We start from the raw sequence: 12,152 nt of genomic DNA on the forward strand, positions 1-12,152 counted from the left end.
CCAGTGCGTGTGGGTTTGGATATCAGCCACAGCCAAATCCCCCAGCGTAGGCCCCCACTACCCACCTACCCCCACCCCTGCCGCTATGACAACTTTAGTCAGCTCTCCCTCTTGGGTTGAGGTGAGTAGGAGAGATATCTCTGTTTTATGCTAACAAAAATATTGCCTCAATTTAGAAAGACAAATCTCCCGATGTGCCCCTTAATCAAATATCAATAAACAGTGGATATAATATAATGCCAGGCCTGGAAGCGAGCGAGTTTCCAAATCCTGGCCCCATCGCTCTAACTGTGGTGAGAGTTAACAGCAGTGGTGTGTGGTGGCAGGAACAATGAAGATTCAGAGAACTGACTCTCTCTCACTCTGCCTCTTTTTCACTCTCACTCTCCCTTTCTCCTCTCTCTCTCTTTCTCTCTCTCTCTCTCACACAAACACACACACACACACACACACACACACGGAGGAATGGAGCTAACAAGAAGAAAAGAGAAAAGATGGCAATGGAGATACTCCTCAGCTCAGGCCTCCAGGGGCCTCGTTGTCCAGCGTAGCCAATCTTCCCCAGTCCTGAGGCGCGATGGGGCCTATCAGTTCTTGCCGACGGATAAGGCCGCAAGGCTGTTCCTTGGCTTTACTTCTCTCTTCCCTGCCTTTCTGCAGAAGAAAGTCTGACAAGGATGTGGTACAATTATAGCAACCTCTTCATGAGGGTTTCCTTTTTTCACTTGCCACAAAGACAGGATGTGATTTTTGAAACTACTGCAAACCATTTCCAAATGATTTCTTGCTTCTGTCAGCTTCTCCTCGTTTTCTCCTCCTCGTTCTCTCCTCCTGCGCTTTCCTCTTTTTTGGAAGGGAACTAATCTGTGCACAATAATAAGCAAATGAGGGGATCACATGACTCTGTCTGTGGGCTAGGGTGAGTAGAGTGGTCTATTTCAGGAGGAGTCGTTTGGCGAGGAGAAGAGAGTCTCCCCTCTCGGAAAATCTGTGGGTCTGCCAGGCACCATTAAATGAAACCTGACAGAAAACAATATTAACGGCTCTAATGAAAAGCAGCTTGTTTATTCCCTGGGATGGATTAACTGCACTCCCACTCTGCCCAGCCAGGGAAGCCTCGCAGAGCCAGATGCCCGCAATCAGGGGTTCAGCTGAAGGATGAGCATGAAGGAGAGAGAGAGAGAGAGTGAGAGAAAGAGAGAGATTTAGAGCCTGTCCCGTCCTCCCAGCTCCTGTTCCCATTCCTGCTACCACTGGTCCAGATGTCTGCAGGGGAAAGTGTTGATCACCAACCTGAATCCCCTGACCCAACCCTAAAGGTGCCGGGCCAAGTAGCGTATTCAGGTCAAGTTAAGTCACAATTTCCTCCCTCAGCCTCTCCCCCCCTGAAAAGACGACTTAGACTTAGGTTATATAGGTGACCTGGTTACCTCGAGCTTTTGGCTCCGGCAGGGAGGAAACAACCATGAGCGACTGACTCTGAGGCATCTGAGACATCTGCTGCTGCCAAACCTCCACTACCAGGTGCTTTAGTCACCTCCGCTGAGGTCAAGTAGGGGACGCAATTAAACCGGTCCGCACTCTCGCTGAGAGACACCCTCCCTCCTGGCGCTGTGGCTGTCACAGGGATCTCTGATAAGCCTATCAGAAAATAATGAACATGAGCGCTCCTGCTGAAGATAGATACACGTTTAACTCGACACACTCTGTGTATCGTTCCCTTTTCATCAGGCAGTGTTTTGATGTTGAGTGATCCGGGCGGTGTTATCTAAATTAACCCCGTTAACTGAACACATTGTCATCTGCTGCCGCTGATAAAGAGGAGGCCAAATATTGTGCTTGTGCCCTACTGCCGCCTGCATGGATGGTTATTTCTAGACGGCTGTGCTCACGCAAAGACCAGTGGGGTTATCCGGCATCACAGCCAGGGGTTTTTGTGGCAAATCCCTCCCTGTTCAGAGCTAGCAGCACCTTTTCAAATGCAATCAGTCATCCCAGGGCGCCAATGTTCAGATTGTTCTGTCGGAACCGTTTCCTGTTGCAGCGGGTAACGGAGGAAGGGGGTGCGGCGCGTGCCAAATTAAATGCCTTTGCTCATTTCTTTTCAGCAGTCAGGCCTAAGTTGTTTTCCAGCGCATCCAGCGCTCATGTGTGATGGACTGTCAGGAGTCATTTAAGAAATCATAAAATGAAGTGAGGTCAAACACAACCTCATAACAACCACTGGAAGCACTGTACTACAAAGAGTAGCAAAAACAGCAACAGTACAGAGAGTCTCGGCTGATATAGGAGTAACGTTTGTTTTTACCATGCTATTGCAAGTTTTATGGTTTGTGGTACTTTAACTTAGTTGTACTTCATTTTTGGAGTAGGATTAAAGACTGCTGTCTGTTTGTTGTTTATGTATTTATTCTAGACAGAGAGACAATATGTTACCAGTAAGTGCAGTTGCATTGATTTGTTTTATTATTATTTTAATCACATTTATTAATGTTCGGGCACATTTGCTCACTAATAATGTCACGCTGTATTAAGCAGATTATAATTCTCCTCAGGAAACCTATTTCCCTGCCAGACTTACTGTCTGGCTCCTAGCCAGCAGTTATAAATCCATCAGATTGGATCCCAGATCACCATAACCCCCTACATGCTCAGCATGACATTCATGGGTTGGATCCTCAGTGTCATCCCTGCCTCATTGACCCTCTGTACAGTTGGCTTTGGGAGGTTGCTGGAGGCGTAGAAGGTTCCAGAAGGAGGATGCTCAGCCTCTTGGGTCTGCCTGTGGTGTGCCCTCAGCCCTTGGCCGGAGTAGGGTCTCCATGCCTCTGTGTTGATTCAGCAGGCCCTGCGCTCTCCCACACCTACCACAACAACAGGAAGTGACTTAGATGGATCCCTGAGAAAGTTTCTCCATGTGCTATTTTTTTATGTTCCAATGTTGCATAAGTGTATCTGTCACAGTTCATCTTCCTCCATTTATTCCTGGTTTGTGATTAATTGGAATTAGAACAAGTGCAAAATGGGTTTGGCATTACTACTGTTTATATTAACCCTAAATAATTGTTGATTTCAGGAACAGGTGCTCAGTCATTTACTATTAAAACTACTAACATGATATCTCATAAGGATATAACTCATTTTAGGATCTTGTTAGGATCTTTAGGAGGAATGAAAATATTCTCTTTGCGATTTTCTTGTCAAAGAAGTCTGCACTTTTTAACCCTCTCTGTACCCTAAAATCTTTACATGAGATGGCAGCATAGTTGTCATGCCTATGATTCCAAGAAAGAAAATAAGAGCACATCAACAGGCTTGCTGAAGGCCCTGCCCAAACCTGCTCTGCCCACAGCACCCCCCTCCACCCATCCATACCTGCTCTGCCCACAGCACCCCCCTCCACCCATCCATACCTGCTCTGCCCACAGCACCCCCCTCCACCCATCCATACCTGCTCTGCCCACAGCACCCCCCTCCACCCACCCATACCTGCTCTGCCCACAGCACCCCCCTCAACTCGTCCGTACCTGCTCTGCCCACAGCACCCCCCTCCACCCATCCATACCTGCTCTGCCCACAGCACCCCCCTCCACCCATCCATACCTGCTCTGCCCACAGCACCCCCCTCAACTCGTCCGTACCTGCTCTGCCCACAGCACCCCCCTCAACTCGTCCGTACCTGCTCTGCCCACAGCACCCCCCTCCACCCATCCATACCTGCTCTGCCCACAGCACCCCCCTCAACTCATCCATACCTGCTCTGCCCACAGCACCCCCCTCCACCCATCCATACCTGCTCTGCCCACAGCACCCCCCTCAACTCATCCGTACCTGCTCTGCTCACAGCACCCCCCTCCACCCACCCATACCTGCTCTGCCCAGTGCCAGGAGCTTCCTCTCCTAACAGCCACTCGTTTACTCTCTGCACCTAAACCAGGCCTTTATGAGCTGCCGGAAAAATAAACAGGTCACACCATTTTGCCCTCCTTTTTTCGCAACAGTTTCTCCTTAATAAACAAGCTCAAATTGAATCCAGCACTGCAAAGAGTTGAATCGTGTTGACTTTCCCCTCAGCCAGCCAGAAGGCAAACAGCCCCAGGCCGTTCTCAGGCTAGGAAGTTTTCATTTTGTCACCTCTGATGAGAAAAGTCATCCTGAAACTCGAAGACACCGTCCTCCTTCATCACAGTGTCAGTGGGTTCCCTCTCTGGGAATTGGAACGGCTTCAGCAGGATAACCTTCCAAACTATAGCTGTGTGATTATGATAGCTATTGCCATTCTCGCCGGCAGGGCGTAAAACAGAATGTTTCCCGGTCCATCGCAAAAGGCTGTTTTTCTTTCCATAGAGTCCGGGGCCAGTTCCCAGTAACCCAGTACCCCTTGAGGGGGCTTGGTGAGGGTCTGCCACATCAGGTGCATAAGAGTCCCAAGACTTGTTAAAACAATGTTCATAACCATGCTTGTAAAAAAAATCTTACAGAGCTATCCTGTTTCGTGGAAAATTCTATAATATCCACCCTTGCATGGCTGATCTTATTTATGGTTTATGACAAAGACAAGGTGAAGGTGACAGGGTCGGTCGTTAGAGTACCTACAACATCTGCAAACGAGAATCCTGAAGTTAACTCTTTTAAACAAACGTCACTGGAGAAAAATGTGGTTGAGGCCTCGGAGAAAGACAAACTGGAAAGATAAACAAAGCTCAGGAAAGACTTGATTTAGGACTCCATCGCCCCATAGCTAATTCTGCCAAGTCAACCTAACAAAGTCTATACTCAACTCTCCTGCCAGTTGTACCCTCTGCTCTGGTGCTCTGGTGTGGCCATGCGTCTAACCTAGGACTCTGTGGAGAGTTGAACCAATGCAGGATAGTTCACACTCATATTCATATTTCCGAACCACCCCATTGTGAACAGCCTTACCTGCCTAGTGGGCTTCTGTAACTATGGCCAGAATCCATGTTTGCATGGCGTCCTCGCTGCTGTAGATCTTCCCAATCAAGAACGCATGGGCCAGCTATGTAATAGAAGGCTCTGGTCTGAGATGTGGTCCAGACCTGTCTCCAGCCAGGTCCTGTAAAAAACGTTTTATTTTACTATCGCTCCTAATTTTATTGGAACACAGGAATGTATCACCGCATTCCCATCTGAGTCTTAAAATAGGATACAATTTACTAGCGCAGGCTTTGACTTCGGGCTAATTGCGTTTGAGGTTCTGCAGTTATAAGGGAAGTGCAAGTATGTTGGTCAGATGTTTGTGGATCTCGCAGTGCTCATTTCGGGACACTTTTATCCTGGGTACACACAAACATTTCAGATAGGAGTTCGGGGACTGTGGGTTAGGGTAGGGTTATGGAAAAGCACTTATCTCCTCATGAAGAAGTTAATAAACCAGTCATGCCCAGGCCTGACAAACTGTCATAGATGAGGATATTTCATCCACAGTGGGGAAAGGGTTATTTCATTTACTACTAATAATAGAGGAGTTGTAACCTTTTTCTACATGAACTGGGTCAACATACTTAGCATGTTCACATACGTTTTTCACATATTTGAAAATAATCTTGAGGCAGGGTCTATTTCAGCCCATGCTAGCCCTGTGGTGTGGTGTGGGGGGCTTTATGACCAAGGGCTAATTCATTCTCGCCTGCTTGACAGGGGACCTTCATCTAGCTGTCTCAGTGGCAGATGAAATGGCGCAGGCCGTTGTAAATCAGTGTGTGGCTCTTGGCTGCGGAAGAGCCAGAGTGGGCTGAGGGGTCTTGGCTGGACACAGTCCTTTTTCGCGCCGAAGTATCTTTTCCCACTTCGAGTCTGTGTGCCTCTTTCCAGAACACTTAACTCTACCGGGCTTGTTTTTCTGGCACGCTTGAAGGCGCCGACTTCATGAGACACCAAGAGAGCCTCTAATATGGGAGAGATTTATAGTCAGCCATGTCCACTCTTCTCTCCTAGGTTAGCAATGTTTTTCTTTCATACCAATCCAGTCCAGCCCAGAGATAGGCTCCATGATGAATGTGTTTACCATCTTACAGAGAACCAACTCACATTCCTCAACACGAGCATGAGCAATTGAGCATTAACTGATATTATGACTCTAGCAGTAGGAGCAGTGGCCTAATGTAATGACCTGAGTGCCTCAGTAAGTGATTATTGCAAAATAATATATTCATGAATACTGAAGAAACTCTTTGAGCACTTTGACTGTTGTCACCCTTCATATTATATGCAGTACCTTTCAGAAAGCTCAGTAAAATTAGCTCACCCACCCAGTAGATGTTTATTAATCAGCATTGTCTGCTTTTAATTGGGCAGCTAATTCAGTCCTCGCTGTTTTAAATGTTTTTAGTGGGCCACTGATCGTAAATGAAGTGCCTTAAGGCTTGAGTCATGAGATAATGCCTTGGTTTTAGAGCCACACGATTTAATTGCATGGCTCGCAGTGACAAACACAGGCACTAAAATCTAGCCACCTAACTATGGACCACAGAAGAAAAAAATCAGAACATACTGATTTTCTGGTGTTGTGCAGAGCGAGGTCTGTGGGTGACGTCGGTTTCAAATGTGAGCTGCTATGCAAACACCATGGCCGCTGTGTTTGCATTTGTATGGTGGCTGGATTTGTATGTGTGTTGATCCGTGCGCGTAAGTCAGTATATTAACTGTTGCTTTTTTTGCCATTATAATGGGCGTTGACAGGTTTATGGTGAGCCATATCAAAGCCTCCCTGTTTAGACTCTATTTGAGGCATAAAGGGTTTAGTGGGGGGTTGGACCTGGGGGGTTGGGGGAGCATTTTATTGAGTGAGATTTGGTTATTTAACTGTACAGGTGTGTGCTGACTAAATTAGCTTCCGTTGACATAAAACATATGTGCTAATGGGCTTATGTGTATGGGTTGTGCATGTGTGTGTGTCAGAGAGAAGGGGGGAGTGTATGTGTGTTTGGACGATGTACTGTAGGTATCTGTATGCGTAGGGCAACAAGCAACGCAAACTAGCTTTGCGGATCAGCAACCATGCAGTTAGAATAGGCGGGGATACCTACACTATATTAGCTAATTTCAATGACAAAGCAGGGTGCAATCAAGCATAAATGGGTTGAGTAATTAGAGGATGTGGCTATTAAGTCATTATTTGTCAGCCAATGATTTGACCATACCTTATTTCGCATTCAGTAACACACATTGTTCAGTAATTGTTCTACAAAAAAGCAAACAACAAATCTCTGGTCATGACCAGAGTGATATGCATGGAGGTTCTTGTGCGGGAGGTTTGCCCAACATGAAATAATTTAGAAGTTTCACAGAAAAAGGAGTTTTGAAGGAACTCATTTATACATGAAACTCCCAGGTCTGTGCGTGGACATCCCCCAGCATTGTGCTGACCCACCCATGTTTGTGCTTAGAATATTGCTCATGTCATGAAAATAGCAAAATAATGTTGCCAAGTTATTAAATTAGCTTTAGGTCACATTCAGCAGACGGCCTTGAAATTAGGGCAGAGGGAATTCCATTGTGTGAAGTCTGGGATTGTCGCTATCATTGCAGCTAATCATTCTGTAAAATCTCACATGTAACTCCAGAAAGTTCCACAAAGTCATAACAGTTGGTTCATATACGATCATGTGCTGTTGTGACTTACACTGTTTGGAGTTGCTGCGCTCATGTCTGATGATGGTGTTGTGAATGCAGATTAGTTGTAGATTCAGCCTTATCTTAAGTGTCCACATGAACTGCACTTGAACTCACCTGGGGCACATCTGTCCAAATGACTGAAGGGCCTCTTCAACCGAGGTGTGCGGCTGAAAGATGACAATTGAATTTGCCTCCATTTAGTTTTCTCCCCAATGTCAAAACAAATATCAGCATATCTAGTGTAAATAACGCTGTCTCTCTCTGTCTTCATTCTCCATGTGTAGGGCACACGGGGCGTTTCATCAAGGCGCTCTTCTCCACCAGCCTGCTCTTCCTGCTCGGCCATGTCTCCTTCCAGATCTGCCTCTACACCATCCCTGAGCTGGATGATGCCCTCGGACAGAACTGTGAGTAAACTCCACAACTATGCCCAAACTAATCTAGAGCCACACCATCAAATCAGCGCTTTCACGTTACATACACTCCCTTTACATGGATCTGTACATCATCACTCATGTGTGTGTGTGTGTGTGAGTGGGTGTGTGTGTTTCATTAAGAAACAGTGAAAGAAATGGTGGTTCTGTTTATTTGGGTTTATACAGCCTTGTTAAGTTCAGCTCTATTAAACACAGTGTACCACACTCCCATTAACTGCTGCTGGGAACACTTTCTTCAGGCTGTTTGTGGAGTTTCATGTTCACAAGACTAGTTGTCAGTAGACTACCAGTGTGTGTGTGTGTGTGTGTGTGTGTGTGTGTGTGTCTGCACTCATGAGTGCGTGTACGTGCGCTGATGAGTGTGTGTTTGTGTGTGTGTGTATGTATGCTCATGAGTGTGTGTGTGCACTGATGAGTGTGTGTGTCTGTCTGTTCGGTGTGCATGCTCATGAGTGTGTGTGTGTGTGTGTGTGTGTGTCTGTCTGTCTGTCTGTCTGTGTTTGTTTGTGTGTGTGTGCATGCTCATGAGGGTGTGTGTTTCCCTTAAGTTCTCTTTTGGCCTGTCCCTTTTTTGATATTCAGTCCCTTCTCATCTGTTTGTCCCTTTGAGCCAGAGAGTTTCCTCACAAGAGAGGCATTCTTGTCTGTCAGCCCTTGTGAGTCACCAGTCTGACTCCTTCAGCCACAGTCTGTGAGGGAGCTGCCCTGCTGGCAGCCCTTCAGTCTGGGGGGCACGGCGGCAGGCCCGGTGTCACGCTGGTGGCAGGGCCAGCAGCTGTGGATCTGTCCTGTGGTGGCCCTAGGGTCCCTAGGGTTGAGTTCCTCCACAGCAGCTTTTTGGAGTGTCAGAGAATGACCCGACCATGTGTATACTCTAATGACTGTCTGTCTTTGAGCTCTGTATCTCTCTTTCTCTGCGTTTAAATCTCTCTCTCTTTGTCTGTTTCTTTTTTTATCCCAGGCAGCTCAGTGGAAACACTGTCAAGACATGTTGGGGTGTCCAGGTGCGTTTTGAATTCACTGGCTTTGTGTTTACTTTACTTGACCATATGCCACTGGTGTTGTATGCTGTATGATGGTGTAGTTTATGCATGTATGGGCTCTGGGTTGAGTCACCAACTATCAATTGCATTATTTTGTAATGGTAGCACTGGTGAAATGATCGGGGTGACATAATGTGTTAATACAACACAGCGTCTAATAACCAAGACCCTTCTTTTCTACCTGTGATCTGAAGATTGCCCCTGGATGACCCCTGGAACATGGTTAGGCTCCTGACCCCGGAGCTGGGCATATTTATCATCTCACTGGTCACCATGGTTACCTGCAACCGCCTTGTGAAGAAGAGGGAGGAAGGCCTGACTTCGCCAACAATCCAGAATTCCGTGCAGGTGAGTAGTGCCCTGTGGTTTCAAGGACACCACTACTATCAGATAGACAGATAGTAGCAATGAGATCCGCCCAACACCAAACATTGACCCCCTTGACCTTGGAGGACAGATAGATGAAAGAGCTCTCATTGTCTGTCAACCCTAAAAGTCTTTTTCAATGTGTAAGGAAATAATACACAAGTGTATTAAATGCTGCTGGTTTTGTTTTATGACTTTGTTCTGTGATTTGTTCGTTCTCTAGAACAATAAGCATCTATGTTATAACTACAATTTTATTAATAGCCAAGGATTTAATAGACCCAGCTTTGTTTATGACATTGTGAAGTACTGGGCATAATGTTTCTGCTGTATGGCTTCAGATCTCTTTTCATATTTAGTTGTTGATCTTAGTCATTGCCATGGTGAGATCACAGAGGAGCACTGTTTCTAGGCTCAGGTTCAGAACAGACGGGATCACATGGTACTCGCGGTTCAGTTTGTTGCTACAGCAGTATGTCTGTGGTATTCACACTTGTGCAACAACCAGTGGCAAGACCAAAACCAGTTTTAAACCGCCTTTCGCAGTTGTGTGAGTTTCACTCTGACCAGAATCATTATTCTGCTGAAGATTTTTTTTTTTAAACACATAAACCTGTACCATTCATGATTTGCATAAGAAGGGGTGAAACAGCAGTGGTGATTTGAACTAATATTTGATTTGTTTTTTAATGTTTAATTTGTTTGAAGGAAGCTTGGAATGACCTACCAATGTATGGTGTAGATGTGTGAAGATATGATTCTGGAGGAGAAACATTAGTTATTCCCCAGATGTTCAAGAAGGCAGTCAGATTTCTACCTCTATCTCTCTTCCTTTTTTTTAATCTCTCTCTCTTCCCCACCTTTTTACATGCTGCTTTTTTCTCCTCATGTTGCTGCATACACTTAAGTGTGTAACTCACACACGCATAAGCCATGCAGTGGAGCTGAGTTGTTGTGCTGGTGGTGGGCTGGGTGAGCTACTGTGCTGTTGTGTGTTCGCCCTGTGGAGCCAAGATGAGGTAATAGGGTGGTTTCTGCAGCTTTTGGGACAGAGCTCTATTGTTAGCAGCGGGTGTGTGTGTGTGTGTGTCTGACCTGGAGACGAAGGGGACCCCCAACCCACGTCAAGAGAGCTTGGCTTTCTCTCTCTCTCTCTCTCTCTCTCTCTCTGTCATAATTTACCCAATTTAACTACCCTTCACACAATCATTATGAATCTATGCCAAAGCATCATTATTCACTCAGTCTCTCTAGGACTCTAGTTTTACTGTAATGCATAAAAATAAGCCCACTCAGTCTGCTGAAACAGCTGGGAGAAGTTATGCAAATCCAGTGGAAAAATATTTGAGTGTGAGTGGGCAACACTGAAACGCCAGAGCAACACCTGCATCATAGTGTGTGTACAGCAGCCTCATGTGACGCCAGCAAGAGGCAAGAAGACTGTTTACACCCCGTGAAGTACCTCCCTCTTTCGTCTGTTGCAAAACCTCCACAAAGTTCCCTCTTTCTCTCTCTCTCTCTCTAGCTCTCTCTCTCTCTCTCTCTCTCTCTCTCTCTCTCTCTCTCTCTCTCTCTCAGTGTTGTCTGAGTGCTCTCTGCCCTCACAGCTGCCTGGGGTGCCTCAGCATGACTTCCTACTCATGTTGCCTAGGCAACGGCGTCAACAAACATAGGCTGCCCCGTGATCCCTGGAAGCGGGAGAAAAATGAGACCTTTATTAGATCAATTAGCGAGCGCGGCCCAACTGCTCCCCAGCCGCACTCCGCTCACAGAGCCCAAATTAGCCAACAATAGAGAATGTTCCGGGAGTGTTGCAGCGTGCAGGGGCTATCTGTTTTGTTTTCGCGCTCTGAAGGGCCCTCCCTCAGCTGCGCTTAACGGCTACGTCAGGCCTGTGTTCCTACCACGTGTCAGAGGTGATGGATCACATGTGGGTTGTGCGCTCTGTCGAAGGCCGTGTTTCATTGACTGGGTGCCCCAGAGCACCGCACCCCACCATCACCACTTGGCTGCACCCTTCCTTGTCTTGGCACAGACACTGCCTCATTCAAACACCCACTCTTTCAGATTCTTTGAGTCTCTGGGCACATTCTGTGTTGGGCCAGGCTGCATGTTGGCCAGAGCAAGAGACTGCTGACCTCAGAAACATAACATAAAGTACACGTTCTTCCTCATGATATGATATGATTATGATATGATGCCAGCTGGTTATTGTTGTGGAGAAAAATGAAAACAATCAGTTAAGATAACTCCATAACCTGAAAAGCCAGTGTCATAGTTTACTGGGAAATAATTATATAATTGTAGTTCTCAGCATGTTGAGACAACAGTTAAGTCAAACCCTAATTCTTATCTCAATACTCCAGTAATACCAGGATTATGGAATTACTGTGTTACCATTTTCAAAGCAATTGATCATCATTAAAGCATCCCACCCACCAGCAGTGCATTGTTAAATGCAGCTCCTTTTATGTGGCGACCTAAAAGCCACAACACTGTTGCACAGGTGTGAGGTGCGGCCACATCTCCACATTCCCACAGACACTCGTATGCCCACCTCAGCGCATTAAAAGGAGGGTTGTCGCAACATGTGGCCAACGCTTGTTGCAACAATGCAACCGCAAGGCTTGCTGCAGCCCTTGCCAACACGAGAGCCTCCTGCCACGCCAGG

At 46.5% G+C, this 12,152-nt stretch overlaps 1 protein-coding gene across 1 annotated transcript in view; it reads left to right on the forward strand.

Moving 5' to 3' along the window:
- The window catches only part of piezo1 (piezo type mechanosensitive ion channel component 1 (Er blood group)), a 64,155-nt gene that overhangs the window by 20,595 nt on the left and 31,408 nt on the right, over positions 1-12,152 (forward strand). The window contains exons 3-5 of the mRNA XM_080843982.1: positions 7,920-8,042; positions 9,034-9,076; positions 9,310-9,463. Coding sequence (XP_080700108.1) covers positions 7,920-8,042; positions 9,034-9,076; positions 9,310-9,463 — 320 coding nt within the window. The remainder of the gene's footprint in view (positions 1-7,919; positions 8,043-9,033; positions 9,077-9,309; positions 9,464-12,152) is intronic.

Source organism: Sprattus sprattus, assembly GCF_963457725.1.
Source record: "Sprattus sprattus genome assembly, chromosome: 8".
NCBI lineage: Eukaryota > Metazoa > Chordata > Actinopteri > Clupeiformes > Clupeidae > Sprattus > Sprattus sprattus.